The following is a 26,623-nucleotide window of genomic DNA, read 5'->3' as shown; positions in this document are numbered from 1 at the left end:
CCACTGCTGAGTTTTCCAAATTTGCTGGCATATTGAGTGCAGCACTTTCACAGCATCATCTTTCAGGATTTGAAATAGCTCAACTGGAATTTCATCACCTCCACTAGCTTTGTTCGTAGTGATGCTTTCTAAGGCCCACTTGACTTCACATTCCAGGATGTCTGGCTCTAGGTAGTGATTACACCATCGTGATTATCTGGGACATGAAGATCTTTTTTGTACAGTTCTGTGTATACTTGCCACCTCTTCCTGATATCTTCTGCTTCTGTTAGGTCCATCTCTGGGCTCACTGAATTCAATCCTTTCATATGCACCTCAGCTACCTGGGGCCAAATTCTGTTTCTTGATTGTTTATATCCTCAATTTCTTGCTCAACATTGCTGTTCAGTTGCTAAGACCTGTCCAACTCTTTGCAACTCCATGAATTGCAGCATGCCAGGCTCCCCTGTCTTTTACTATCTCCTGGAGTTTGCTCCAACTCATGTCCATTGAGTCAGTGATGCCATCCAATAATCCTATCCTCAGTCTCCTGTTTCTCTTCCTGCCCTCAATCTTTCCCAGCATCAGGGTCTTTTCTAAGTCAGCTCTTTGCATCAGGTGGCAGAAGTGTTGCAGCCTCAGCAACAGTCCTTCCAATGAATATTCAGGGTTGATTTGCTTTAGAATTGCCTGGTTTGATCTTCCTGCATCCAAGGGACTCTGAAGAGCGTTGTCCAGCATCACCATTGGAATGCATCAATTCTTTGGCACTCAGCCTTCTCTATGGTCCAGCTCTCACATCCCTACATGACTCCTGGAAAAACCATAGCTTTGACTACACTGATCTTTGTCGGCAAAGTGATATCTCTGCTTCTTAATATGCTGTCTAGGTTTGTCATAGCTTTTTTCCAAAGGAGCAAGTGTCTTTGAATCTCATGGCTGCAGTCACCATCCACAGTGATTTTGGAGCCCAAGAAAATAAACTCTGTCAATGTTTCCATTGTTTCCCCATCTATTTGCCACCAAGTGATGCCATGATCTTAGTTTTTTGAATGTTGATTTTTAAGCCAGCTTTTTCACTCTCCTCTTTCACTTTCATTAAGAGGTACTTTAGTTCTTTGCTTTCTGCCATAAGGGTGGTATCATCTGAGTATCTGAGATTATTGCTATTTCTTCCGGCAGTCTTCATTCCAGCTTGTGCTTCATCTAGCCTGGCATTTACCATTATGTACACTGCACAGAAGTTAAATAAGCAAGGTGACAATATACAGCCTTGACATACTCCCTTCCATGTCCAGTTCTAACTATTGCTTCTTGACCTGCACACAGATTTCTCAAGAAGCAGGTCAGGTAGTCTGGTATTCCCATCTCTTGAAGAATTTTCCACAGTTTGTGGTGATCCACAGTGAAAGGCTTTAGCATAGTCAATGAAGCAGAAGTAGATGTTTTTCTGGAATTCTCTTGCTTCTTGCTTTTTTTCTATGATCCAAAAGATGTTGGCAATTTGATCTCTGGTTCCTCTGCCTTTTCTAAACCCAGCTTGAATATCTGGAAGTTCTCGGTTTACATACTGTTGAGGCCTAGCTTGGGGAATTTTGAGGATTACTTTGTTAGCGTTTGAGATGAGTGCAACTATGCAGTAGTTTGAACATTCCCTGGCACTGCCTTTCTTTGGAACTGGAGTGAAAATTGACCTTTTCCAGTCCTGTGGTGAGTGCTGAATTTAGCAACATTGTACAGGAGGAGTCATCAAAACCATCCCCAAGAGGAAATGCAAAAAGGCAAAATGGCTGTCCAAGGAGGCCTTACAATAGCTGAGAAAAGAAGAGAAGCAAAAGGGAAAGGAGAAAGCAAAGACATACCCATCTGAATGCAAAATTCCAAAGAATAGCAAGAAGAAATAAGAAAGCCTTCCTCAGTGATCAGGGCGAAGAAATAGAGGAAAACAATAAAATGGCAAAGACAGAGATCTCTTCAAGAATATTACAGATACCAAGGGAACCTTTCATGCAAAGATGGGCGCAATAAAGGACAGAAATGGTTTGGTCCTAACAAAAGCAGAAGATATTAAGAAGAGGTGGCAAGCATATACAGAAGAACTGTACAAAAAAGATCTTTATGACCCAGATAATCACGATGGTGTGATCACTCACCTGCTGCTGCTGCTGCTAAGTCGCTTCAGTCGTGTCTGACTCTGTGCAACCCCATAGACGGCAGCCCTCCAGGCTCCCCCGTCCCTGGGATTCTCCAGGCAAGAACACTGGAGTGGGTTGCCATTTCCTTCTCCAATGCATGAAAGTGAAAAGTGAAAGTGAAGTCACTCAGTCATGTCCGACTCTTAGCGACCCCATGGACTGCAGCCTACCAGGCTCCGCCATCCACGGGATTTTCCAGGCAAGAGTACTGGAGTGGGGTGCCATTGCCTTCTCTGGATCACTCACCTAGAGCCAGACTATCCTAGAGTGCTAAATCACGTGGGCCTTAGGAAGCATCACTACAAACAAAGCTAGTGCAGGTGATGGAATTCCAGTTGAGCTATTTCAAATCCTAAAAGATGATGCTGTGAGAGTGTTGCACTCAATATGCCAGCGAATTTAGAAAATTCAGCAGTGGTCAGAGGACTGGAAAAGATCAGTTTTTTATAGTTTTAGCTTGTTTAATTTTATTATTCCTTTCAAGTACATTTTCATGCCTAGTATGAGTTAAAGGTCGAGATACATTCTGTTGTTGTTTAAAAGACTACCCTTTCCCTACTGAATTACCTTGGCACTTCTGTTAAAAACAGCTGACCTGTATATGTAAGTCTATTTTTTTTAATTATGTGTTCCATCAATCTATGTCTGTCCTTAGACCAACACCACACTGTCTTGATAACAGTAGCTGTTGAAGTCAGTTCATATAAAAAACTGAACGTTCTTTTTCAAAATTATTCGGATTTGGGAGTCTCCTCCACATTTCTTTATAAATTTTAGAGTCAACTTGTCGATTTCCACCAAAAACAGCCTTCTGAGATTCTGACTGCAATCATGTTGAACCTACAGGTTAATTTGGAGAGAACTGACATCTTAAAAACACTGTGTCTTCTAATCCATGAACATGGTATGTCTCTCCATTTCTTTAGGTATTCTTTAATTTCTCCCAGTCTTTGGTAGTTTTCAGCATACAAGTCTTGCATTTATTTTGTTACATTTATCACTACGTTTTCAGATTTTATAAATTGCAAATGGTAATTTTTATTTCAACTTCCAACTGTTTGTTGATGGTATATAGAGATAGTTAATTTTTCTACAATCACCTTGATAAACTCAATTACTGGTTCTAATACTTTTTAAAAATAAATTTTTAAGGATTTTCTACATAAATGGTCACGTTGCAACTGTTAAATTACTCGAGTGCTTCAGAGATTTTAAAAATAATTTCTGCGAGAATGTCTAATTTAAACTGTATTCCCTTCACCTTCCTATGGGGTTCCCTTGTAACTCAGCTGGTAAAGAATCCGCCTGCAGTGTGGGTGACCTGGGTTCGATCCCTGGGTTGGGACGATCCCATGAAGAAAGGAAAGGCTACCCACTCCAGTGTTCTAGCCAGGAGAATTCCATCGGGTCGCAAAGAGTTGGACACGACTGAGCAACTTTCACTTTCACCATCCTTTGCCCTCTTAAGCATATCCCAAGCAGTACCTATTATAAAAATCTAGGTTCAATATATAACTTTTTATCACAAATCCACTTGTAGTAAGCAGAACAATGACTCCATAGACATCCAGTATCTAGATCTGTAAATACGTTACCTTCCATGGCAAAAGAAACTTTGCAGATATAATTAAGGGCACTGAGATGGTGTTCTTTTGAATTATCTAGGTACACTCAACATAATCATGGCAGTGACGTAAGCAGAGAGCGAGAGATCTGAAGACAGCACCATGAAGATGGAGGAAGTGGCCAAGAAGCACGCATCCCAGGTGAGCTCTTAAGTTGGAAAACTGTTTCTGTCTAGAGTCTCCCAAAGGAACACATTTGATTTTAGCTCAGTAAGACTCATTTTGGACACCAACCTCCAATATAAGATGATACATTTGTGTTGTTTTAAGTCACTAGGTTTGTGATGATTTCTAGTATCAGCAATAGGAAATTAATATACTAGTGATGATCATTTCACTTCAGTAAATATACTTCTGCTAGCTTTTTGGCAGAACGCACTATCACCACCCTACACCAAAAGCACCTTTCACAAGTAGAACTGAATGAACTACTACCAAAAGTCTAGACTATATGCGTGCGCACATGCACACGCGAGTGCGCGCGCACACACACACACACACACACACACAGAGTTGAATGTTACCCAGCCAAAACAAGAATGAATGGTTGGACCTAGAAAATACTACACTTAGTGAAGTAAATCAGACAAGACCAAGTATATGATAACATTTATATGGGGAATCTAAAAACTAACACACTGAGAATTTCCTGGTGGTCCAGACTCAAAGACAGAGAAAACAAATAAATGGTTATCAAAGGTGAGGGGAGGGACAAATTAGGAGTATGGGATTAACAGACACAGACTACTCTACATAAAACAGATAAGCAACAAGGATTTACTGTATATCACATGGAATTATATTCAACATCTTATAATAATCTATAAAGGAAAATAACCTGAAAAAATTTATAACTGATTTACTATGCTGCACACCTGAAACACATTATAAACCAACTATACTTCAATTTTTTTTAAGTCCAGAATAAATCATAATTTTTTGTAAATTTTCTTACACTGGAAGATAAAGCTATCCTAAATATGATTTGTTACAAAATTTTAAAAATTCCTTTGATTTTCTTTTTAAGTTTGTATTCAAGATGATCACTTGAAACACACTCTTTAAAAAAGATCAGTGGGAAACATCTGAGGATCTGTCATCAATGACTCTTAGAAGCAACCACTTGGATCTCAGAAAATGAAGACCAAAAGTTGTTGTGGAGCGGGGAGTGAAAAGAATGGAGGATTACTAGCAAGATTATAATTATCTCCCCTTTGGACCCTCAAAGTCCTTACATTTACCACTCGAAATGCATATGAACATGAAACCAGCACAAATTTCCAATAGCATCTCATGTAAGCTCTTATTTTGTCTTAAGCAAAATACTTTCAAAAAGTCATTTCTATATGATATTATAGGTAAACGCCATTCGCAGTTAACAAAACTCCATGTAACATCTTAGGCAAAAAATACTGCCACTGATAAATGTACATGACTAACTGAAAATGCACCTACAGGTCTCCTCTTTAAAATGATGACTGAACCCATATCTTGGCTTTAGTAGTTGACTGGAAGAGGTGGGGATTTCTTTAATTTTACTCTACTCCAAGAAAGCAGTAAAATGAAAAGGTTTCACATGGAAGACTTCTCAACCAGTAAAGAATATTCCTGTTAGCTACATGATATGCCTTGAAGCTAATTAAAAACAGTGACACGTAAATTTGCTCAGCAAGACGTAAGTCATCAGTGAAGTCTTTAAAAAATACAAAGGTCTGATCATGATTCAAAGTTCAGTAAGACCCCCAAATATTTTATACCCTCAATAATAATTATAGACCCTCAATAACAGAGGTTTTTAATTAACAATAATAGTAAATACTAGCATAGAAGCAACAAGAGGCAGGGAATTCAGGAACCAGCACAGACCATGAGGGAGATGAAATAAATCTTTGCAGTGAGGCTCAACAAGGACAGGGACAACTGGTCACCAAGCAGTTGTCCCTGCTTGTCCCTTCTAGCAGAGTCTAGAAGCAAAGCTTAGACTCACACCTGGCTTTACTAACTTACCCAAGGACACTGCTTTCCAATTCTACCGTGCTAATTCTATGGTACAGGGAGATAATCAGTACCTGACCTAAGGATGTAACTGCAGAAACAGAAACAAATAAGTTATACGGAAGACCCCCCTTCCAAACAAAAACACTTAAGGACTTCTCTGTTGATTCGATCAATTCATAGAATAAAGTTTAGTCATCAGAAAAAAAAATTCTGTTTTGTTGAAATTGGTATTTTGAAGTTAGGCTGGTTATGCTATTAAAAGCAAAGAGATAAAGTAAAACAAAGACTCTGTCCACACTTGAATACATTTAGCAATAACCTCTCTGACGAAGACCTTACGTCTGGTGGTGGTGGTGGTGCTTTATTTGCTAAGTTGTGTTCATCGGCTGTTTGCAAACCCATGGACTGTAGCCCGCTCCTCTGTCCATGGAACTTCCCAGGTTACTGGAGTGGGTTGCCATTTCCTTCTCCAGGGGATCTTCCCAAACCAGGGATTGAACCAGAGTCTCCTGCACTGCAGGCAGATTCTTTATCAACTGAGCCACCAGGGAAGCCCTTATGTCAGCTTGAAGGTGATAATCTCTTCCCTCAAAATAATCTCTTCTATCACAAATTTCAACTACAAAAGCATGTATTTTCTTTCAAGCATGTAACATGCAGCTAGCAACACACACTCTGGAGCTAAATCTCCTGGGTTCAAAATCTTGACTCTATGGTCCAGATTCCCAACTCCATCTCATCCAGTAAAGCTGGGAATTTCCTCTAATGCTTATACCTGCTCCTCTGGCCAATACTCCTAGGCTGGGTTCTAGAGATAGCTGAGATATGCTGAAACACTGACGTGGTCTGCTGATATTGTCTGCTGATACTGTCGTTGTTTAGTTGCTAAGCTGTGTCTGACCCTCTGCGACCCCAAGGACTGTAGCCCCCCAGGTTCCTCTGTCCACAGGATTTTGCAGGCAAGAATACTGGAGGGGGTTGCCTTATCCTCCTCCAGAGGAATCTTCCTGACCCAGGGAGTCAACCTGAGTCTCCTGCTTGTCAGGGGGATTCCAAAGCACTGAGCCACCAGGGAAGTCGGGTCTGCCAATATACTGGAGGAAAACACACACTATCAAACAATGCTGTAAGGTCCCCAAGTCTACCCGCAAGTGTGCTACTTCACTAAGAGGACTCAACGTACATGTGTACTCACGGCTACGATTTCTTACAGCAGAAGGATACCAAGCGTACTGGCAAAAGGAAAAGGTACGAAACGCGAAATCCGGGAGAAATCAGGCACAGGTGTGCAGAAGGCCTCTTCCAGCGGGGCTGCACTCAACAAACTTCTCCACAGTGAGTTCAGACAGTGGGTGTGAAATGCTGCCAGCCAGGGAAGCTCTTCAGAGATTCCGTGCCTAGGGCTTTTACCTGCGAGCTTGCCTAGCCCATATGCAATCTCCAGACTCCCAGAAGAAAAAGAGGTGTCCAGAAGAAACCATACTATATGCACAATGAGTTTAGGCACAGTGACCGACATGACTTAGGGTGATGAGACCCTTCCACATCCAAGCCCCCGGATGCCACTCAGGGGCCAACTCTGGAATCAATCCTGCTTCCAACAGACCAGCAAATCCTTTAATGTAGACTTCATCTTCCTGTTCCTCGATTAATTCCCAGCTCCCAGAAAAGTGCCTGAAATATATGGTAGCCATCAAAAAATTTTTTCATGAAAAAATTTCTGGCTCTACCATTTCCCAACTGGGCAACATTGGGAAGTTACTTAAGTTCTGTGTGCCTCAGTTTCCTTCACTTGTATTACCAACCTCAAAAGATTACATTGAGGACTAATTATATGTTAATATGTGTAAAATATTTGATAAATACTTGATAAATATTTGATAAATACTTGCCACCAGTGGCTGGCAAGAATGAAGCACTATATAATTTGTGTATCTATCAATACGCCAGCAAATTTGGAAAACTCAGCAGTGGCCAGAGCACTGGAAAAGGTCAGTTTTCATTCCAATCCCAAAGAAAGGCAATGCCAAAGAATGCTCAAACTACCGCACAATTGCACTCATCTCACATGCTAGTAAAGTGAAGTCGCTCAAAGTAATGCTCAAAATTCTCCAAGCCAGGCTTCAGCAATACGTGAACCATGAACTTCCTGATGTTCAAGCTGGTTTGAGAGAAGGCACAGGAACTAGAGATCAAATTGCCAGCATCCACTGGATCATGGACAAAGCAAGAGAGTTCCAGAAAAACATCTATTTCTGCTTTATTGACTATGCCAAAGCCTTTGACTGTGTGGATCACAAGAAACTGTGGAAAATTCTGAAAGAGATGGGAATACCAGACCACCTGACCTGCCTCTTGAGGAATCTGTATGCAGGTCAGGAAGCAACAGTTAGAACTGGACATGGAACAACAGACTGGTTCCAAATAGAAAAAGGAGTACATCAAGGCTGTATATTGTCACCCTGCTTATTTAACTTCTATGCAGAGTACATCATGAGAAATGCTGGACTGGAAGAAACACAAGCTGGAATCAAGATTGCCAGGAGAAATATCAATAACCTCAGATATGCAGATGACACCACCCTTATGCCAGAAAGTGAAGAGGAACTAAAAAGCCTCTTGATAAAAGTGAAAGTGGAGAGTGAAAAAGTTGGCTTAAAGCTCAACATTCAGAAAACGAAGATCATGGCATCTGGCCCCATCACTTCATGGGAAATAGATGGGGAAACAGTGAAAACAGTGTCAGACTTCATTTTTTGGGGCTCCAAAATCACTGCAGATGGTGACTGCAGCCATGAAATTAAAAGACGCTTACTCCTTGGAAGGAAAGTTATGACCAACCTAGATAGCATATTCAAAAGCAGAGACATTAATTTGCCAACAAAGGTCTGTCTAGTCAAGGCTATGGTTTTTCCTGTGGTCATGTATGGATGTGAGAGTTGGACTGTGAAGAAGGCTGAGTGCCGAAGAATTGATGCTTTTGAACTGTGGTGTTGGAGAAGACTCTTGAGAGTCCCTTGGACTGCAAGGAGATCCAACCAGTCCATTCTGAAAGAGATAAGCCCTGGGATTTCTCTGGAAGAAATGATGCTAAAGCTGAAACTCCAGTATTTTGGCCACCTGATGCCAAGAGCTGACTCATTGGAAAAGACTCTGATGCTGGGAGGGATTGGGGGCAGGAGGAGAAGGGGACGACAGAGGATGAGATGACTGGATGGCATCACTGACTCGATGGACGTGAGTCTGAGTGAACTCCGGGAGTTGGTGATGGACAGGAAGGCCTGGCGTGCTGCGATTCATGAGGTCACAAAGAGTCGGACATGACTGAGCTACTGAACTAAACTGAACCTTAGTTTTTTGTTTGTTTGAATTTTCAACCTTACAGTTTTACCTTCACCAAATTACAATGAATTTTCCCAATACTAAATTTCTAATGAACCTATAATCTACACATAGATTACAATTTAACTGATCATTGTTTCTTATCTACTGAGATCCCTAACTACTTTATGGACCACATCCAGAACTTTTTTAGCACATTTGACAGTACCTGACATGATACTTGACCTTTGCAGTGCCCAGAAAATACTGACTAACCAACAAAAATTATATGTTTGTTAAATCAACTTTTTACAGTGGTCAGCATGTAACACAGTCAACACTTTTGATAATAATTGCAACTGAAACAAAACGGTTTCCAAGTTTCTTTGATCTTCCTCTATTGAGAAGAGAAAAATGAGTTGATTCTATCCAGGGAACAGACTGGTAATAGCAGCAGCAGCAGCAAGGAAAAGGCTTGAGTTTACAATGTACAGAATTACAACGTCAATTATTTGACTTTGCCTTCAGAGAGAATGGGTTGGAGTCCATAAAGGTCAGTAAGGGCTATATACACATCTTATACAGCAAGAATTAAGATACAAATTCACTTAAGTACTGAAATCAAGTCATGAAAGCCTATACTTTATAGTAACTATTTTTTAATTATTGATTTATTTTTGAGGCTACAAAATACTGATGTTTAGACACTCATTCAACATAAATGATGTATCGTTCCTAACATATTTCACTTGTTTATAAGCGAATCAGTTCTTTTTAACTGGATAACTGCTTTATAAAGCTGTGTTTGTTTCCACCACACAACAACGTGAATCAGCCATAAGTTTACATATATCCCCTCCCTCTGGAGCCCTCCTCCCCACTTTCCACCCCTCTAAATCGTCACAGAGCAGCGTGCCGAGCTCCCTGTGTTGCACAGCAGCTCCCCACTAGCAATCTACATCACAGATGGTAATGTATATATGTCAGTGCTGCTGTCTCAGTCCATCCCACCCTCTCCTTCTCCCCAGCATTGACAGGCCAGTTCTCTACATCTGTGTCTCTATTCTTGCCCTGGATATATGTTGATCAGTACCATTTTTCTAGATTCCATGTATGTGCATTAATATATGATATTTGTTTTTCTCTTTCTGACTTACTTTATACTGTATAACAGGCTCTAGGTTCATCCACCTCAATTCAACAGACTCAAATTTGTTTCTTTTTATGGCCAAGTAATATTCCATTGTGTATATGTACCCCAATTTCTTTATCCATTAATCTGTTGATGGATAGGTTGCTTTCATGTCCTGACTGTAAACAGTGCTACAATGAACACCGAGATATATGCATCTTTTTGAATTATGGTTTTATGGCACCCTACTCCAGTACTCTTGCCTGGAAAATCCCATGGACAGAAGAGCCTGGTAGGCTGCAGTACATGGGGTCGCTAAGAGTCAGATTCAACTCAGCAACTTCACTTTCACTTTTCACTTTCATGCATTAGAGAAGAAAATGACAATCCACTCCAGTGTTCTTGCCTGGAGAATTTCAGGGATGTGGGAGCCTGGTGGGCTGCCGGAGCCTGGTGGGCTGCCGTCTATGGGGTCACACAGAGTTGGACACGACTGAAGTGACTTAGCAGCAGCAGCAGGATGAACATTTCAATCTTTAAAAAAAGAAAGACAAAGACGATGAACTGGGAGAAAAAAAGCAGGGGACCACATGCAGCCAAAGTTATAAACTGATGAGTCAGAGAGACGCATGTTTTCCATACCAGCTCCAGTGTCAGAACTCTATACATAATCAAAAGGGGAAACCTGAGAATCCACAGAATTCTGGGAACAGAGCATCAGACTGAAGTTTAACATTCTGAGAGAAACTTGAGATTGATAGGTCTCTTCTCTGGGTGCAGCAGACCTGGGTATGGCATAAGCCCTCTTGGAGGAGGTCGCCATTAACCCCACCATAGAGCCGCCAGAGCTTACACAGGACTGGGAAACAAGACTCTTGGAAGAAACAAACAGAACCTTATGTGCACCAGGACCCAAGAGAAAGGAGCAGTGACCCCACAGGAGACTGACCCAGACTTGCCCATGAGGGTCCAAAGTCTCTGGCAGACGCATGGGTCAGCGGTGGCTGCTGCAGGGTCGGGGGCACTGAATGCAGCAGACCCCCTTTTGAAAGAGGTCCCCATTATCCTCATTCAGTTCCGTTCACTCGCTCAGTTGTGTCCAACTCTTTGCAACCCCATGAATCGCAGTACACCAGGCCTTCCTGTCCATCACCAACTCCCGGAGTTCACTCAAACTCATGTCCACCAAGTCAGTGATACCATCCAGCCATCTCATCCTCTGTCGTCCCCTTCTCCTCTTGCCCCCAATCCCTCCCAGCATCAGAGTCTTTTCCAATGAGTCAACTCTTCACATCAGGTGGCCAAAGTACTGGAGTTTCAGCTTTAGCATCATTCCTTCCAAAGAACACCCAGGGCTGAACTCCTTTAGAATGGACTAGCTGGATCTCCTTGTAGTCCAAGGGACTCTCAAGAGTCTTCTCCAACACCACAGTTCAAAAGCATCAATTCTTCGGCACTCAGCCTTCTTCACAGTCCAACTCTCACATCCATACATGACCACAGGAAAAACCATAGCCTTGACTAGACAGACCTTTGTTGGCAAAGTAATGTCTCTGCTTTTGAATATGCTATCTAGGTTAGTCATAACTTTCCTTCCAAGGAGTAAGCGTCTTTTAATTTCATGGCTGCAGTCACCATCTGCAGTGATTTTGGAGCCCCCAAAAATAAAGTCTGACACCGTTTCCACTGTTATCCTCATTACCTGCACCATTACTGGACTCAGATCAAATATATAGGGAGGGAAAACAGCCCGGATCATCAACAGAAAATGGGATTAAAGATTTACTGAGCATGGCCCCGCCCATCAGAACAAGACCCAGATTCCCCCTCAGTCAGTCTCTCCCATCAGGAAGCTTCCATGAGCCTCTTATCCCTCTCCATCAGAGGGCAGACAGAATGAAAACCACAATCACAGAAAACTACTCAATCTGGTAACACGGACCAGAGCCTCGTCTAACTCAATGAAACTATGAACCATGCCGTGTAGGGCCACCCAAGATGGACCAGTCATGGTGGAGAGTTCTGACAAAACGTGGTCCACTGGAGAAGGGAATGGCAAACCACTTCAGTATTCTTGCCTTGAGAACCACATGGACAGTATGAAAAGGCAAAATTATAGGAGACTGAAAGATGAACTCCCCAGGTCAGTAGGAGCCCAATGTGCTACTTCTCCAACATGGAAGAGTGGAGACGTAACTCCAGAAAGAATGAAGGGATGGAGCCAAAGCAAAAAGAACACCCAGCTGTAGATGTGACTAGTGATGGAAGCAAAGTCCAATGCTGTAGAGAGCAATATTGCATAGGAACCTGGAATGTTAGGCCCATGAATCAAGGCAAATTGGAAGTGGTCAAACAGGAGATGGCAAGAGTGAACGTCAACATTTTAGGAATCAGCAAACTAAAATGGACCGGAATGGGTGAATTTAACTCAGATGACCATTATATCTACTACTGCGGGCAGGAATCCCTTAGAAGAAATGGAGTAGCCATCATAGTCAACAAAAGAGTCCAAAATGCAGTACTTGGATGCAATCTCAAAAACAACAGAATGATCTCTGTTCGTTTCTAAGGTAAACCATTCAATATCACAGTAACCCAAGTCTATGTCCCGACCACTAATTGCACTCATCCCACATGCTAGCAAAGTAATGCTCAAAAGTCTCCGAGCCCGTACGTGAACCATGAACTTCCATATGTTCAACCTAGATTTATAAAAGGCAGAGGAACCAGAGATCAAATTGCCAACATCCGCTGGATCATCAAAAAAGCAAGAGAGTTCCAGAAAAACATCTATTTCTGCTTTACTGACTATGCCAAGCCTTTGACTGTGTGGATCACAACAAACTGTGGAAAATTCTGAAAGAGACAGGAATACCAAATCACCTGATCTGCCTCCTAAGAAATCTGTATGCAGGTCAGGAAGCAACAGTTAAAACTGGATATGGAACAACAGACTGGTTCCAAATTGGGAAAGGAATACATCAAAGCTGTATATTGTCACTCTGCTTATTTAACTTCTGTGAAGAGTACATCATGAGAAACGCTGGGCTGGAAGAAGCACAAGCTGGAATCAAGATTGCTAGGAGAAATATCAATAACCTCAGATATGCAGATGACACCACCCTTATGGCAGAAAGCAAAGAAGAACTAAAGAGCCTCTTGATGAACGTGAAAGAGGAGAGTGAAAAAGTTGGCTTAAAACTCAACATTCAGAAAACTAAGATCATGGCATCCGGTTCCATCACTTCAATACAAACTGAGACAGACTTTATTTTTGGGGGCTCCAAAATCACTGCAGATGGTGACTGCAGCCATGAAATTAAAAGGTGGCTTGCTTCTTGGAAGAAAAGCTAGACAGCATGTTAAAAAGCAGAGATATTACTTTGCCAACAAAGGTCCATCTAGTCAAAGCTTTTGTTTTTCCAGTAATCATGTATGGATGTGAGAGTTGGGCAATAAAGAAATCTGAGCGTCGAACAATTGACGCTTTTGAACTGTGGTGTTGGAGAAAACTCTTGAGAGTCCCTTGGACTGCAAGGAGATCCAACCAGCCAATCCTTAAGGAAATCAACCCTGAACACTCGTTGGAAGGACTGATGCTGAGGCTGAAACTCCAATACTTTGGCCACCTGATGCGAAGAACTGACTCACTGGAAAAGACCCTGATGGTGGGAAAGAGTGAGGGCGGGAAGAGAAGAGGACCGCAGAGGATGAGATGGCTGGATGGCATTACCAACTCAATGGACATGAGTCTGAGTAAACTCCGGGAGTTGGTGATGGACCGGGAGACCTGGCGTGCTGCAGTCCATGGGGTAGCAAAGAGTCGGACACAACTGAACTGACCTGAACTTAGAGAAATTATAATCACAGACTTCTGTTTACATAAATTTATCCTACAAGTATTAACATCATTATAAACACCAGTTCCTAAAGGTGAATTGTACTTTTTAGTAAGAATTACTTTGCTATTTCAGGGTTCCTATATAAACCTATTTTAAAGTAACAGTTAATGAAAAATGTTCACCACCCTCAGCTGCCTGTAGTGGCCTCTAGGACTGGGTCTCACAGCTCCATTTCACTCTTCTAATTTGTGAAGAGGTCAGAAAGCCTAGGCTCCCTTGTTGGGAGAGGACTGGACCTAAGTTAGGTCTGCAGTGTCGGATGTGGATGGCACAGGCTTGGCAGCTGCCGTCTTTCCACAGTTAGGACAGCCGACAAATATGCCCAATAGGCACTGACTGGCCACAGCAGCCTGGCTGTCCAATCAGCTGAAGGGAGAGATGCAGCCGCGGCAGTGGTGGCAGAGGCAGTGGTATGTGGCCTTGAAATCAGAAGGCCAGGAGAGACTCCCTGACCTCGGCTCCTCCAGCCCTTTCGACAGTGTTGTAGGGGGTCTACTTCTTAACAGGTATCATGATGGCTCCAGTGTTTCTGTTTCCTGTCCTATCCACTGACTTACAATACATTCACCTTAGGACAGTTCACGTCCTCTTACATTCTGGCCGGGACCACTATTATAAGCAAGTGACCAGGTGGCTGGCTCTCGCCACTCCAGTTCCTCCTCTGACCAGTCACTGCCAAGTCTGATCGTGCTTTAAGACAGCATATTCAAAAGCAGAGATATTACTTCGCCAACAAAGTTTACCCGCAGGCCGAAAGGTGTACGCTCATCCACATATCTGCCGCCTGTCCTCAGCTCTGTGCTTTCACATCCGCCCTTTCAAAGGTATCTGCTGAGCTGCATCTCACCTGCTGCGCCCAGGACTGGGGCTACAAGGCAAAACAAGACAGACAAGGTCCCTTCCGTCTCAGAGCTACAATCCAATCCCCGATTTCCCAATAATTACCCAAATAATGTTTAATTACAACTGTGGTGAGTGTAATAAAAAACTCAAAGTGCGTCTCACATGTATAAATGGAAGCCTAATCTAACCTGGGAAGATCAGAGAGAATCAATTCCCTTGAAGAGACACTTAAGCAGAAACTGGAAGATAGGTAAACTGACCAGATAAAAATTGTCAGCTTCCTGGGCAAAAGAAAAGAGCATGTGCAAAGGCCCTGAGACAGCACTCTAGGCGCTGTGAAGACAATCAAGGGACACAAGCTAGGTGCAAGGCGAGCAGCAGTCCACAGTAAGTGGCCAGCGAGGCGCGGCTCACACTGTTCCAACAGTGTCCTGAGTGCACTGTTCTGAAATGCTGCATGTGCTGAAAGGACTCATGTGCAAAAATGCAGCCCCCACCAAACAAGCTCCTTTAGGGTCTTGCAGCAAGTTTAGTGCTCGAATCCGATACAGCACTTAGCAGTGTGTCCTCAAGTCAAGAGTGTGAAGAAATGAGTGTTTGATCTGGGTCAAGACAGCATACCTCTCCATACCAGGCAGTCTCTAGGGTTCAAGCATCTTCTGATTCCAACCACCCCAAAACTTACAAGGCAAGAGATGCATTTTTCATGCCAACCTATACATGCTCAGAGTGACAGCTAATATTTACTGCAGATGATAAATACTTCAAACAGTGAAGAGTACACTTTAAGTCAGCAAGGGGCTCTAAATCCTCCCTGCTCTGTGAAGTGCCGCCAACTAGTCACCGACAGAACTGCTTTCAAAGTCCTGCGGAGAGCCCACCAAGGCCTGAGAGAGGAAGGGCGGCACCATCTGCTTGCTCTTACTCTCCGGTCGCTCAACAGACTTGCTAAGAGTAGGACCAAGAGCAGGAAACTGGCACCTATGCCATCCTTTGCTCCTTCCTCCCTTCCCAAATACTATCAAAATCAGGAAGCACACACCGGTGACCCAGTAAGAAAACGTCAAAATCCAAGGGACAAACTTCTGCCAGTTGGTATAAGGCAATAGAAGAGGGAAATCTCTAGCCCTAAAGTCTAGTTCTGGTACAAAGACGCATGGGGGAAGCATAATTTTTAAGAAAGAAAATTAAGTTAACTAGGAAATAGCTTCAAAATACATGAAAAGTTTGATGCAGTTTATTAGGCAGTGAAGAAAAAAAAAAAAACATCAATACACATATACAGTATGGAACCACTTATAATAACTGAGCTGTAAAAATAAGACCTTTAGCATGTCTTTTAAAAGTATATTTAATTGTAAAGCAATTATCTTCCAGGGGCTTCCCTGGTGGCTCAGTGGTAAAGAATCTGCCTGCCATTGCAGGAGACATGGATTCCACCCCACAGTTGGGAAGATGCCGTGCAGAAGGAAATGGCAACCCACTCCAGTCTTCTTGCCTGGGAAACCCCATGGACAGAGGAGCCTGGTGGACTACAGTCCATGGGATCACAGAAGAAGTGGACACAACTTAGCAACAATAGCAATTAAATAAAACAATTTTATCCTCCAATTTTGAAAAAAAGTACAATCAGAATTTCACTACCTACATTTACTATGTCAATTGGCACACACGCGTGCGTGCCAAATCGTTTCAGTCGTGTCCGACTCTTTGCAACCCTATGGACTGTAGCCCGCCAAGTGTCTCTGTCCATGGGCTTCTCCAAACAAGAATACTGGAATGGGTTGCCAAGCCCTCCTCCAGCAGGATCCTTCTGACCCAGGAATTGAACCCAGGTCTCTTATGTCTCCCTACACTGGCAGGCTAGTTTTTTACCACTAGCACCACGTGAGAAGCCCTGACATCTGGTATACATAATAAATCCAAAATCAAGAAATAAACCAAGATTTCTAGATCATACCAAAGACTCAAAAACTTTACAAAATATATTTAATCATAGCAACTGCCTTACTGTGTCAATTTTTTTCAATTATTACAACTATGAAATCAAGTTTCATTCAACCAGTAAGTGCTTTGAACTATTTGCTTTTTTTTTTTCCCCTTGAAGGACCAAGATGAAACAATGAAATAATTTAGAAGATCGTCTTAACACTATCCTAGATTCAGTAGCATCAGGAAAAAGCGCTGACCTTTCTAAATCCTGACTGTGGCTCATGCCCTTCACACCAACCACATCCTTGAGCTCTCGGTACTCTCTTCTGTTTCACTTCCTCCAGTTCTCAAAAACAAAACCACACACACAAGACCAAACAAAACCAAAATAAAAAAGACATCCATTCAATACATATCTACTGACCTCAGTGGCAATCCAACATGTGAGGAATACTAATGCTCCCTATTTCTCACATCAGAAAAAGTAAAAGTTTTGTCCTAATGTGAGAAGTACCTGATTATATCCTTCTCCCACCTCAAAAACTATAAACGCAAATGTCAACATGTGGTAAACAATGGCTTTCTCTAAACCTATAAATTATTTTAAGAAGCATTAGTGAAAATCTGATTTTACAAAGTACCTTTTGGCAGAAAGAAATCTGAACAAAAATTATTTTTGAATAGTTTCTATAAATAAAGAAAGGGAACTGCTAAAATTGTTATTCAATCTCTAATGAACAGATCTAATACTTCCTAGCATCTAACTATGTGATTGATTCATTACTCAGAATACATACAATATAAACTCAAATACTGGCCTTTTAAAGGCCCATTTTCCAGTATTTCACTAGTGTAGTGATGAGTAATAGAGCCTCAATACAGAAAGGAATTCATTCTCCAAAAATCACACACGTAACCCATATCAGGTAAATATTAGTGCAATAATCAGGCGTGTGCAACTCACTGCCTGAAAGATTGGCCCCAAGTGACTTTACTATGATATTGAAAAGTGCTTCATAAACTTCCAGTCCAGTCACACGACCTCCCAGTAGCCGAGGACCGTCAGGGTAGTAAAGGAACCTGCCAATGGCGTGTGGCTGAGTCTTGTCAAGTATCACCTGCCCACTGAGGCGTGACTCATTTACACAGCGTTGAGGAAGAACAGGAAAGCTTCAGGAAAAGTCGAGGTCAAACAGTGCAGAAATCTTCAATTACCTTCCCAGAGACTGAATGCGGCTCCGGAGAACCCTCGGTCTCTCACCAGGGACACCAATTCACAAATAAGCCGGGTTTCATTTTTAGCCGTATGAGGGGTTTGTTTAAAAAAAAAAAAAAATCTGAAACGTGTTTCCCGTGAGATTACTTATAAGACATTAAATATACATCAGTTCTCCAAAGCCGAAACATATAGGCTAAAAATAGAGTGTCTATTTCAAAGGCTGAAGCAGAAGCCCTCCAACTGAACAAACTAAAATTAGGTTCCTCTCATGTCTGGATCTCAAGAACACCCCTTCGACGTTCAAGAGGCACACAGACCAGGGTCCACATACAGACTCCCCTGGACTAGCCGGTCGGAGAGAATTGAGTTAAAACCTTCAGCAACAGAAGCAGCCCCGCGTCCAAGAAGACTCACGTTAACGAAACCCCTTCTCATTCGGGCCAAAATCCAGGCTGGAGCACAGCACGAACGCCCAGCCTCAAGCCCTTCCCCAGCTACCTCGCTGAGCGCGCCCCGGGCGAGGAGTGCCGGGAGGACCGCCGGGAGGACCGCCGGGAGGACCACTCGAGGACTGCCCCGAGGACCGGCAAACAGTCAATCCTCCCGGTCGCCGGCCAGAGGCTGCCCCGGCCGCCCAGCCCCGCAGCGCCCGGGCGGAGAACGCGGCCCGCCCGGCCGCCCCACCCGCCGCGGCACCTGCCAGGCGGCCCGCGCCGGCCCGGCGGGAGCAGGGGACCCCGGAGCCCCGACCCGAGGGTCGCGCCGCGCTACCTTTGGCCTCGCAGTCGGCGCAGTATTTGTTGTCCTCCTCCCTCAGCAGCTTGGACAGGATGAGCTGGTGCTGCTCGTTCAGCTTCTGCGCCTTCTCCCGGCACGAGCGCGTCGCCATCGCGGCGGGGTGGACGCGGGCAGCAGCCGGGCGGGACGGGCGAGGGGCCGCGCAGCTGGACGCGCCGGGGGCCACAGGGGCCGCTCGGACTCAGCCGGGAAACGGCGGCCGCGGCGGCTGGAGCAGGAGGAGGGGCGGCGGCGGCGGAGGCGGCAGGGCCGACGTGTCCCGCCTCCTCGCCGGGCCGGCCCCGCACGCACCGCCGAGCCGGCGAGGGGGAGGGGCCGGGGCCAAGGCTTCCGGGCGGCGCCGCCGGAAGGAACGGACGCTGACGCGCCGCGCATGCGCCGGGCCTCCCACGAACCCAGCCCGCGGGGCGCTTCCGCTCCGGTCTAGCGCACAGGTAGTTCCGGGAAGGTGCCGCGCCTTACGCGAAAGTGGACCGCTGGGCGCTTCCGCTCGCGCCCGGCGCCCAGGTGGTTCCGGCAAGGTGCCGCGCCTTACGCGCTTGTGGACTTCCGCGCTCTCTGCAGACGCTATCGTCGCTGGGGACCTCGAGTCTGACCCTGTAAAGGACGACCTTTCCGTGTACTTCTTTGCCTTTGCACCTGCGGCACGACATTGGAAAGGCAGAAGTAATCGTAACTGGGCGGATTCTGTCATTCATTCAACGTTTCTTCACCGGCAAGTTGGAAACAGACACTGGGCTTGAAGCTGGAGGCCCGTATGGGACCTAATAGGCAAAACTGCCTGTTCTATTGTAGGGGTTGTGACATGTGTTATTGAAGGCCGACGTCGGTTGGTGGCCACTGTGCGCCTTGAGCTATTAAGTCATCCAGTCCTTAACACAGCCCTGAATAGTGTTGTCCGCATCCTACACATGGGGACATCCTAGCTTCCCAGGTGGCTAAGACGGTAAAGAATCTTCTTGCAATGCAAGAGACACAGGTTTGATCCCTGGGCTGGGAAGATCCCCTGGAGAAGGGAAAGGCTACCCATTCCAGTCTTCTTGCCAGGAGAATTCCGTGGACAGAGGAGCCTGGCGGGCTACAGTCCATGGGGTCGCAAGGAGTCGGACACGACTGAGCGACTAACACACTAACACACACGTCCTACAGAAGGGCCATGTGGCCTGGAGGAGTGAGAGGATTTGGCCCCACTGCTCCATCCAGGAGCTGAGATTCAGTACCAGAGTAAGGCCTCCCTCCCGTAAGGGCGAGAAGGACTGGGGTCCAGGAACGAAGGGCCCTGGGCCGGGTCGCTTTAAGGAGAAGCTGTATCACAATCACTTTTAATGCACAAGAATAGGGAAAGAAGACATTTTCTCAGAGCCCAGAGCTTGCAAGCCAGGCCCGTGGACTTTGAACCCTGGGTGAAGGAGTCTGAATGTTTTGGTGTGGTGTGGCATACTAGCAATTTCTAACATGGAACCTAAGGAATCAGAACAAATATGGCTCAGGCCTGTGGTGGGACGAATGCTGTGCGTTATCGGGCCAGTTCCTAGCCCATGCCCTGCAGAAACGTGACCCCCAACCCCAGGCTCACCTAGCCCCATTCTTGGTACAGAAGAAAATGTTTTTGGAATTAAACTGAATGGTGATGGCAGTGCAGATGTTGAGTAAATGAACTAATTACAGCTTAAACTGCATGACTCTTACAAATAACTAGGAGGACATTAAAGTAAGTGCTAATAAGCCAGAAAAAAAGTCATGTGGGAGACAGAACTAGGAGCCATTATCTTTAAGGCTAGCTTGATTTAGAGGGGCCAGGGAGGGAGATTCTATGCAAGAGCAGCAGGCATAGAAACAAAGACTTGAAGTAGCTTGGAAAACAGACAGAGGGACAAGGATGCTACTTAGCACAAGTGAGAGATGAGGCTGGATAAGTCAAGTGCAACAGGATTGAAGAAGGCTGGTGACACCAGACAAAGCAATCTGGCCTCGATGTAGTAGCTGATGATAGAAAACCTGTAGACTCTTCACTAGGAGAGTAGCACGGGGAACAAGTGTAAGGGGATGCTTTGGGAAAGTTGGTCCAGCAGTAATCAGTTAACAAATATCATCTTTTAGTGTCTCCCTATCCCCGCCAGAAAAGATTCCTCCACTGCAAGGATTCAGAAAGAAAAAAACAAAAAACAGAACACAGGCTCACCACCAAGAGATCATCTACGTAATGGGTTGAAGGGTCACGGCAACATCTACATTTAATATAATGTATGCCACATGTGTACTTTTAAATGTTATAGTAACCACATTTAAAAATAAAGGAACAGGTGAAATTAATTTTAATAGTACATTTGATTTAATCCAGTGTATCCAAAATATTATCATTTCAACATATGAATAATTTTAAAAGTTATTAGTGAGACATTTTTACATTCTCTTTTTGATACTGTCTTTTAAATCCAGTGTGTATTCTACACTTACAGCTTATTTCACCTTGTACTAGCAGAACTTCAAGGGTTTAGTGGCCACTGGTGGCTACACGACTGAATAGCCTGGCTCCAGCTGGTCAGCCTGGAGGTATTAAGAACCTAAGTTCAAGTTGATTGTCTGTTACAGATGTAGTAAGAAGAACAGAAGAGACTGGTACCAAAAACAACACTGTGTTCACTCATCAACATGTATTCAACAACTTCTATTCAGTTCTCCAATAATCTGAAACTTACGGTCTATCCAGGGTGAGAGACAAACATATTAATAGAAAGATGAAGAGACACATTGTAGAGTCTGCAGCAAATACATAGTGCTCTGGGAGCCAAAGGAACAGAACAGCAATATAAGAATTGGAAGAACTGGGTAAGGCTTCACCAAGTATGTGATGCTTAAACTTGGTTATAACAGATGTCGGAAGCTTTCAAGTGAATAGGGTGAGAGAGGAGCAAACAGAACAGTTTGAAACAAGATATGTACAGACTTCTCAAAATGCATGCTCGTGCTAGAAGCAATGGGCCTGGGAGGGCAGAAACCAGCATGTGCATGAAGAAGATGAACAGAGGAAAGGAATCAGGAAGAAGAAGAAGGACCAGGAGGTTAAGAGCTTTGTAGCCAAACTACATAGTTGGAATTTTTCCCTTTGGGCATAGAGAGCCGCCAGAAACCTTTACACGGAGAAAAGACCTGATTAGCTTTGTTTTCTATAACTACAGCAGCAAGCTGGAGAACGGGATAGGGGGAAATTTATCGGGAGAACAGACTACAGACAGCTTATAAAAACAGTCCAGAGAAGATACGTTGAGAGCCTATTTTAAGCCAGTAGCATAGGGTTTGGGAGAGACAGAATCAAATGATGTTTTAAAATTAGAAGTAGCAAGATTTAGCAGCTGACTGTATGCAGGGGTTGAGAGGAAGGAGGTGAGAACAACAGGGAGGTTTCCAAATCGGGAGACAGGTAAACGGTGATGCCATTAAGCCAGATCAAAATAGAAGGGACAGCACAGATTTGGGGTCGGAGGAGAAACGGTGTTTGTTTGAGGGCATGTTCAGTATAAGGTGTCCCCAGGTCTAATGGGACACCACATAGCTACTCCTAGAGCTCTTGTCTAGAGAGAATCTGGTGCTGGTCACTGGGAGTCCTCTGCATTTAAATGGTCATAGGAGCCATAGGGTGGGTGAGATTCCCTGGAGGAAAACATATAGAAAATCCCGAAGACAAAACTATGGGGGTTGCCAGCCAAATGAGTGGACAGAGAAAGGTGACATGTGGCCAGGAAGAGAAGAGAGACCTTTCAAGGAGGGGTTTCTGAGAAGTAAGCATGCGTGATCAGTTGCTCAGTTGTATCCAACTCTTTGCAACTCCATGGACTAGAAGAGTGAACAGCAATGCTAGCTGTTCTGGAAAAGTCATTTAGTTTTAGGCAACACACACAGCATGTAGTCACGGGTCCGTACTATGCACTGTTTTCCTGCATGACTGGCCCCTAGCCAGGAACAAGGGAAGAGGAATCATCTGCTGAGGCGCCCAAGGGCCTGTGATTGTGATTTAGATAAAATGTTGAGGAAGAGGTGGAGGTGGTTAGAAGAAAAAGAAGATGTAGGTTCATGGGTAGGAAGCAGAGCTTACCTGAAGCGTGGATGGGAGAGGGGAGGACAGGGAAGGAGGTATCTGAACTGCATGGGAGAGGTCAGGTAGAGCAGCCCAGTGACCACGGGCTCCCCAGGAAGAGAGGCAGTCAGGAGTCCTTAGGAAATGGATGCTGACAACTAAAGAAGACAGGTCTGATGGCAGCTCCCAAGGAGGAGCAGGAACTGGTACTGATGAGTCTAGGATGTCATGGTGTCTATAGATGTCTATTGATGCTCGTGGCTGGGAGTGAGGTTGACGGTTTGTTTCTGCAGATTCTTAGAGAAGGGAGGTCCCTTTAGGCTCTGAAATTCTGTTTCCAGTTGGGGAGAAAAAGATGAGAAACAATTTAGAGAATCTGAACACAATGGAGCCAGGGTTCCACAGAGGACACCGTAAAAGAGAGACAATGGGAGGGTGGGGAGGTGAGTCGGAGGAGTGACGTGGACAAGAGGGGCTGGAGGGTGGAGGCGGCATGTCTGCTGAGAGCCGTGAGAACAAGGGTAAGAGCAGATGGAACCATTGGGTGTTGACAGTCCCCACAACAACCTCAGAGGTAAATTCTACTGAACTCACTATTCATGAAAGAAAATGGCAGCCAGGATGGGCTAATTCATGCTGAGTAACAAACCCCTAAATCCTAATGATGTCAAACAGAATGGTGATGCTATAGGCTTGTGCATTGGCTTGGTAGGGACTCTGCTCCACACTCAAGGACCAGAGGACTCTGTCATCTTTCAGGGAAAAGGCAAGATGACAACTGTCATAAGGCTTCCCTGGTGGCTCAGCAGTAAAGAATCTGCCTGCCAATGCAGGAGATGCGAGTCTGATCCCTGGATTGGGAAGATCTCCTGGAGAAGGAAATGGTAACCCACTCAAGTATTCTTGCCTGGAAAATCCCATGGATAGAGGAGCCTGTTGGGTACAGTCCATGGGGTCGCAAAGAGTCAGATGCAACTGAGTGACTAAACAATGACAACAACAGCTGTCTGAAGGCTTCTCCCTAGGGACGCACACCTGCTCCCAGTCTCAACCCACTGGCCAGAGCAAGTGCATGACCCCTCCTAATACCAGGGGGACAAGCAGTGCAAGTGGACTGTGTACCTAGAAGGACAATTGAAATTCTTGCTGCCCAGTGCAGAAACCGGGACTCAGAGAGGTGGAGCACTTTGTTGAAAGTTGTCTAGATATTTAGTAGCATGACTGACTTGTGTGCATTTTTTGGCATCCAGACCCTGCTCTTTTCATAAGCTGTGCTACCGCTCAGGATGGAAAACCGTATAGAACAAGTTAGATCCAGCAATGACAAAAAATAAAGAGAAGCCAAGTGCTCTGAAGCCAGAGGAGCACACACACATACTCAGCGATATGTAAACATACACAAGACAAACCACCGCAAAGAGCAGAAACCCAGATTTTGTTTTTGTTTCGTTTTCAGCCTTACGCCAGTTCCATCAGCGTCTTTGAGCTTCCTGTAGTCAACCGACCTGGTGTGGGGCACTCACTCTCCACTGACCTTTAGGGACACGTGGACCCGATGGTGAGCACCATGTGCTCTGTGTTAAAGGTGTGTGACTTCCAGATGCTTGCCCCCACTTGCCTCCTGAATGTGTGGGTTTGAGCAAGTATCTCAAGAGCCCACAGCATCGCACTCTTCAATGTAGGGAAATATAAATTTCCAAAGTCTTTCTTTAAAATTGAAGTATAGTTGATTTTCAATGTTGCCTTGCTTTCAGCTGTATAGCAAAGTGATTCAGTTATATGCATATTCTTCTTCAAATTCTTTTCCCTTATAGGTTATTATAAGATACTGAGTATAGTTCCCTGTGCTATACAGTAGATCCTTGTTGGTCATCTATTTTATATATGATAGTTTGTATATGTTAATCCCAAACTCCTAATTTATCCCTTCTAATTTTCTCCTTTGGTAACCAGAAGGTGGAGAAACATAACTTTTTAAGTAACTTTGAAAGAATGGAATCTGGGGTAGGGCTAGCTAGAGAGCTTGAGAATGACAGTACACAGTTCCATATTTAAAATGGATAACTAACAAGGACCTACTATATAGCGCAGGGAACACTGCTCAATATTATGTAACAACCTAAATGGGAAAAGAATTTGAAAAAGGATAGATGCATGTATAACTGAATCACTTTGCTGTACATGTGAAACTGAAACAACATTGTTAATGAGTTATATTCTAATATATTAATAAAATAAAATTTTTAAATATAAATTTCAAAAAATAAAGTAAAAAGGGGGAATGTAATACACAAAAATATGTCTATATTTGCCCTAATTCATTTCTGGTCTGGATCATGTTATATTCTATTGAGTCTTTTATCCTTTCTCCACTTAATATTACATTTTACAGAGTTTCTGCATGTCAACTTAGAACCTAATATGAAACAATGGACTGATTCAAAACTGGGAAAGGAGTATATCAAGGCTGTCACCCTGCTTATTTAACTTCTAGCAGAGTACACTATGTGAAATTTTGGGCTGGATGAATCACAAGCTGGAATCAAGATTGCTGAGAGAAATATCAATAACCTCAGATATGAAGATGATACCACCCTTATGGCAGAAAGTGAAGAGGAACTAAAAAGCCTCTTGATGAAAGTGAAAGAGGAGAGTGAAAAAGCTGGCTTTAAAACTCAACATTCAAAAAACTAAGATCATGGCATCTGGTCCAATCACTTCATGGCAAATAGATGGGGAAACAATGGAAACAGTGACAGACTTTATTTTTTTGGACTCCAGAATCACTGCAGATAGTGACTGCAGCCGTGAAATTAAAAGACACTTGCTCCTTGGAAGAAAAGCTATGACCAACATAGACAGCATATTAAAAAGCAGAGACATTATTTTACCAACAAAGGTCTGTATAGTCAAAGCTATGGTTTTTCCAGTGGCTATGTATGGGTGTGATTGGACCATAAAGAAGGCTGAGTGCTGAAGAACTGATGCTTTCAAATTGTGGTGTTGGAGAAGACTCTTCACTGAGAGTCCCTTGGACAGCAAGGAGATCAAACCAGTCCATCCTAAAGGAAATTAACCCTGAATATTCGTTGGAAGGACTGATGCTGAAGCCAAAGCTCCAATACTTTGGCCACCTAATGTGAAGAGCTGGTACATTGGAAAAGACCCTGATGCTGGGAAAGATTGAAGGCAGCAAGAAAAGGGGATGAGATGGTTGGATGGCATCATCAACTCAATGGACATAATTTTGAGCAAACTCCAGGAGATGATGAAGGGTAAAGAAGCCTGGTGTGCTGCAGTCCATGGGACCGCAAAGAGTTGGACATGACTGAGCAAGTGAACAACAACTTACAAAAATCTTGAGTAATCAGAAATGCGTGGTCAATTTCAAGACTTAAAACAATCACAACAACAGCAAAGCTCTTCTGTAGTCAAATTTTCTGCTTTCACACAGGTAGCCTGGGCAATGATGTGATACAACTCAGTCAGGCCAGTTATTTGAGGGAAGACTCAAAGATTATTGACTAAAGGCTATGTCACCGTAAGTAAGAGACACAGACACAAGGCAAAGCCTGTGTGTTCTGCCATTTTTTCGAGTATACTG

General features: G+C 43.9%; 1 protein-coding gene across 5 annotated transcripts in view; it reads right to left on the bottom strand.

Moving 5' to 3' along the window:
- SMAP1 (small ArfGAP 1) overlaps nt 1–19,224 on the bottom strand; it is a 189,784-nt gene extending 170,560 nt beyond the window's left edge. For 2 of the 5 annotated variants that reach the window (XM_070376177.1, XM_070376179.1), the window contains exon 1: nt 18,918–19,224. In XM_070376177.1, the coding sequence (XP_070232278.1) occupies nt 18,918–19,035 (118 nt within the window). In that variant the 5' untranslated portion in view covers nt 19,036–19,224. The remainder of the gene's footprint in view (nt 1–18,917) is intronic. The other 3 variants (XM_070376181.1, XM_070376178.1, XM_070376182.1) reach the window with 3 other exon arrangements.
- Nucleotides 19,225–26,623: the final 7,399 nt, after the last annotated feature.

This window comes from Bos mutus, chromosome 9 (assembly GCF_027580195.1).
Source record: "Bos mutus isolate GX-2022 chromosome 9, NWIPB_WYAK_1.1, whole genome shotgun sequence".
NCBI lineage: Eukaryota > Metazoa > Chordata > Mammalia > Artiodactyla > Bovidae > Bos > Bos mutus.
This window is presented reverse-complemented; position numbering and strand designations above follow the sequence as displayed.